Source organism: Austrofundulus limnaeus, unplaced genomic scaffold (genome assembly GCF_001266775.1).
Source record: "Austrofundulus limnaeus strain Quisiro unplaced genomic scaffold, Austrofundulus_limnaeus-1.0 Scaffold821, whole genome shotgun sequence".
Lineage (NCBI taxonomy): Eukaryota > Metazoa > Chordata > Actinopteri > Cyprinodontiformes > Rivulidae > Austrofundulus > Austrofundulus limnaeus.
Window position 1 is genome coordinate 118,624 of NW_013953223.1, and position 4,180 is coordinate 122,803.

The window sequence follows — 4,180 nt, forward strand, 5'->3', positions numbered from 1 at the left end:
CCTATAAGGTAGGGGAAATGAAAAAGGAAAAACCTGGGTACTCAAGAGGATAGAACTGGGGGGCCACCAAGGGTGGCCAGCTAATTCTCGGGGGGGGGGGGGGGGGGGTGTGAATTAGCTGGCCACCCCCAACTACTGGCACCCCTGATTGGGATAGGTAAGAAACCATGTGAGTGGGGGCCTCTTCAGTGGGCCCATTACTCTCCCCAAAGAAACACTAATTAATAGAAGGACATAAATTACTGATTGTAAAACTGTGGTTAAAAGGATACTGTAACTTATCTCAATGGTGTAGTTCCCAGATGGAAGCCCCTTTGAGAAATCTGTGTCATCATTTCGCTTTAAAATCCCGTAGAGCTTCTTAAAGTTGGGGAAAGCTGCCTCTCTCATCCAAACAATCAGATCATCATTGATAAAACCGTTGTTGTTCGGGTTGTGTAGATCGAGTTCATACACAGGTTTTTGCCAGTACAGAGGTGGAACTGTGCCTTTAAAGAAAATATCGAGAGTTAGCATCCTGTCGCACACAGAAAGACATTTTTATTTTTACCTTCTATCTTTACCTTCAAACACCTGAGCCAGAGTCAAGTTGTCTGTCCTTGGGTTGCGGTATTTGACGTTTTTGTCTGTGTACCATGTGAGGCCGGTCCGTATTAGAGGTACACGGACAGGAACAAAAACGGAACCAATATGTTTCTGGTAGGTTAGAATGAAGGTGTCTGGGGGGAGAAACATGTGAGTTAATGGTCCAATGAGGTGAAAGTAAAAGACGACTGACTCTGGGGGTTATGAGTGCTGCTTACCATTAAACATACTGTTGGCGACAGCTCCGCAGGGAGCGATAGGGTCTCTGTTCACATCTTTCGCAAACGGTTCACAATATGTACTTGGGTTCTATTAAAGTAAAAAAAAAATACAAATTAGATACAAAGTTCTTGGAAATTCGTCTCAAAATGTTAATTTTGGAGCTCTTTTATGTTATTAGAAGTAAGACTACTCAACAAGTTTTTTTGATTCTGCAAACTCCTGGAACCAAGCCGTCTCAACACAATGCAAACTTATAAGACTATTAAAACAAAGACGTAGTTCAAAGGGCTTAAAACATATGGAAAGAAATTAGGCATGACAGTGAATGAAAGTCGGGTGTCTTTTTCCTATTGCTTCTTGTTGTGGGAGCTAAGCTAAGAGGAGATACATGATTGAGCCACACAAACGGCATAAATTGTTTATAAAAAAACAAGAGCAACTTGAACTGAGCCTTCGGTTCTGCCTCTCGTTGATCGTCGAGTGGACCAGGCCATCAAGAAATGTCCCAGTTCTCTCAAAGGCCAGTCTGCCTCTGCTCAACACCTCCGCTTGCTTAGCGGTGCTGCAGGGTAAAAGGTCCCCCAGCAAACTGTTGGTGAGTGTGACGATCTGAATGCTGTTCAGGCTATTTAAACCAATGCTGGTTCTAAATAAATAAATAAACAACACTTGGCCTGGGGGGTTGGGGGGGGTGGGGTGCAAGTAAAGCCTGGCGGCCCACCAGGGTGACACTGGGAAAAACTCTGTTCATTATGATCACGCCAGCATTTCTGGAGATATTTTGCTAACAGATGAACAGAGTTTAGACAAAATAGTTAAACGCAAACATTTTAAACAAAGACCATCTCTTAGTGCTCAGAATAAAAATTTGGGATCAGTATCAGCAACCACCACACTAAATTTTAGGTCAATATCTGTCATCATTATTTCTACGAATAAATCAGTCAGAATTAGACTTTAACACAACTTTAAAAAGCTAGAATTAAGATAATTTTTAATGAGTATTTACCAAAATAGTCAAACTAAAATAATATAAAAAGATCTATGTTTGAAAAGTATACTGTTAGTTTTCATTTAAATAATTTAGAAATGTTTAAAACTGTTTAATGTTTAGATTTCCTTTTGGATCTAAATGGCTTTTATAAATAGTTGTTATTTACTCAATAGTAAAGCAAATAAAAGATCTGAGATTGATTCCAAATGGAAGCTTTGCATTTGGAAGCTGCTCATGTTAATCCACAACATGCGGCCAAAGAAGCTGCTCAGTGTGACAGAAACAGACCAACAAGAAGCTCAGCAACATGAAAAGATCTGGATGTTAGAGGTGGACAGCTGGGAGGAAATAAAATCAACTCTCACACAAGTGCAGAAAAATCTCCCAAGTTAATTATTAATTATTTAGGCCTCATACTCTAAATGAGTGACAAATACTTTGAAATGTCATATCGTCATCAGAACCATAAACCAGATAATATAGGCCAGGGCTATTCAACTAAATTGCTTAGTGGCCAGATATTGGGGGCAGGACCTTGCCCAATGATGTTAGGGAAAACACAGAAATGTTTTATTGTAATGTATTATTATTTCCTACCTTTTAAAACTGTTTACTTTGCTGCAAGTGAATCAAATTTCTATATGATTTAACATCTATTGTTTTATTACATGGAGTTTATATACAGTATATACAGTTCTGACAAAAATTAAGAGACCACTGCATATTTTCCCCGTATTTGGTGGAAAGCATTCCAAATAAAACTATTAATATTGAAATCAATTCATTACTGTTTTGTTTTTATATTAGATTATATTTGATTTGGTCAATAAAGTAACCAAGAGAATTCTGTTAAAACTATTGACATTAGAATCAGTTCTTTAGTTTTTGTTTTTATATTAAATTATCTTTAATACTAACAATAATTATGTGATTTTCTCAATAAAGCAATTTCCATATTATTACAGTGATACTAACAAATAAGCAAATTATTCATTCTAAATTCAGCTTTCTGTCCTTCATGAATGAACATTAGTCTTTGTTTTATTTTATTTGGGCGACTTGCATATTTTAAGCAAAAGGAGAGTGAAATGATGTGAGGAATAAAACACTTTTAATGCAACTGAGTACGAGTTAAAGTAGCATCATTGGCACTGTTGTATTATTATTTCCTCCTACGTTAATAAGTTTTTTCACGCTGACTTAAAAGAATGCCCATTTTGTAAAATACCCTTCATGTCAGGATTAATTAATTCAGTTTTAAATCAGTTTTACAGTGGCCATTTTTGGACATTAAATACTAAAAACTAAAATAACACAATCAACCTGAACCAGACTGAATAGAAGAGAAGCACGAGGAAGACTTCTAACCTGAAATACAATATGGGTATATATTCCTTTCCGTGGCTTTGGATCATTTGTATTTCAAGGTAATGTGACAGAAGACAACAGCTGCATCAATTCAAAAGTGAATAAACAGAGAATTACCTTTAATTTATTCTTCCTGCCCACCATCTGCCCATCATCTCTGGAGTCCATGTATCTGCGGAGGTTCTGATGAAAGTTCTTTAGTCCGTAGTAGAAAAACACATCTCCCTTAAAAAAAACACGCCTTTATCATTACGTGATGTGGACTTACAGTATTAAACAACAAAAGGTTCTACAGGTGGAGCTGGAATTAGTGTGTTCAAACCAAACTTTTCAAGTCATAAGATGTTACCTTAAATTTTTTGTCAATGGAAAACTCCACCTGACATGTGCAGGGCTCTCCTGCGAGGCTCACATTTTTGCGCATCTGAAAGCACTCATCACACGTTCCAAGTTCTGTGTAGTCCAGCTGAAATGGCAGAGAAGAGTGGATTAAAACACAGTAATCAGCTTCTGGTTAACCCTTTTATATTCTGTCACTCCATTTTTATGATTTTTTTTATTGCTCACAAGGACATACAAGCCTCTGCTTTTTTCTCTCTCCAGTATACAAACTCTCAAGTATTATATCTAGACGTGAAAGTATAAAGTACTTTTTAAACTCACCTTCATTTCCTGTGTGCTCTGCACTGTGAGAAGCAGCCACACACCGAGCAGCATGCATATCAAAGCCATGATGTAGAAGAAAGGCAGCACAGTGTTAGCTGTTAGCATTGGAGACCAAGCAGGTAGTCGCTGCTGTTTGAAAGCAGAATTGTCTGGCCTCCGAGCCAAAGGCCCAGACTTGTCTTTCACTCGACCCATGTGGAACCTTTGGCTGATAGTGCAGAAGAGGAACCTGACGGACAACCGGAGACTCAAAAACAGCAAACAAGAAGGCGCTGCTCTTTCTTCTTTTCCTGTATTTTATGTCATAAATATCACACACACACACACACACACACACACACACAC

The 4,180-nt window shown here is 38.0% G+C and overlaps 1 protein-coding gene across 1 annotated transcript; it reads right to left on the reverse strand.

Moving 5' to 3' along the window:
• Positions 1 to 272: 272 nt before the first annotated feature.
• On the reverse strand, positions 273 to 4,031 carry tmem30c (transmembrane protein 30C; the record flags this gene model as incomplete). The annotated part of the gene is given in 6 exon segments (XM_014028853.1): positions 273 to 488; positions 564 to 719; positions 804 to 894; positions 3,287 to 3,394; positions 3,519 to 3,635; positions 3,833 to 4,031. Coding segments are annotated over 6 exon segments (886 nt in total), but the record flags the coding sequence as incomplete, so codon positions are not given.
• Between the last annotated feature and the right edge of the window lie 149 nt (positions 4,032 to 4,180).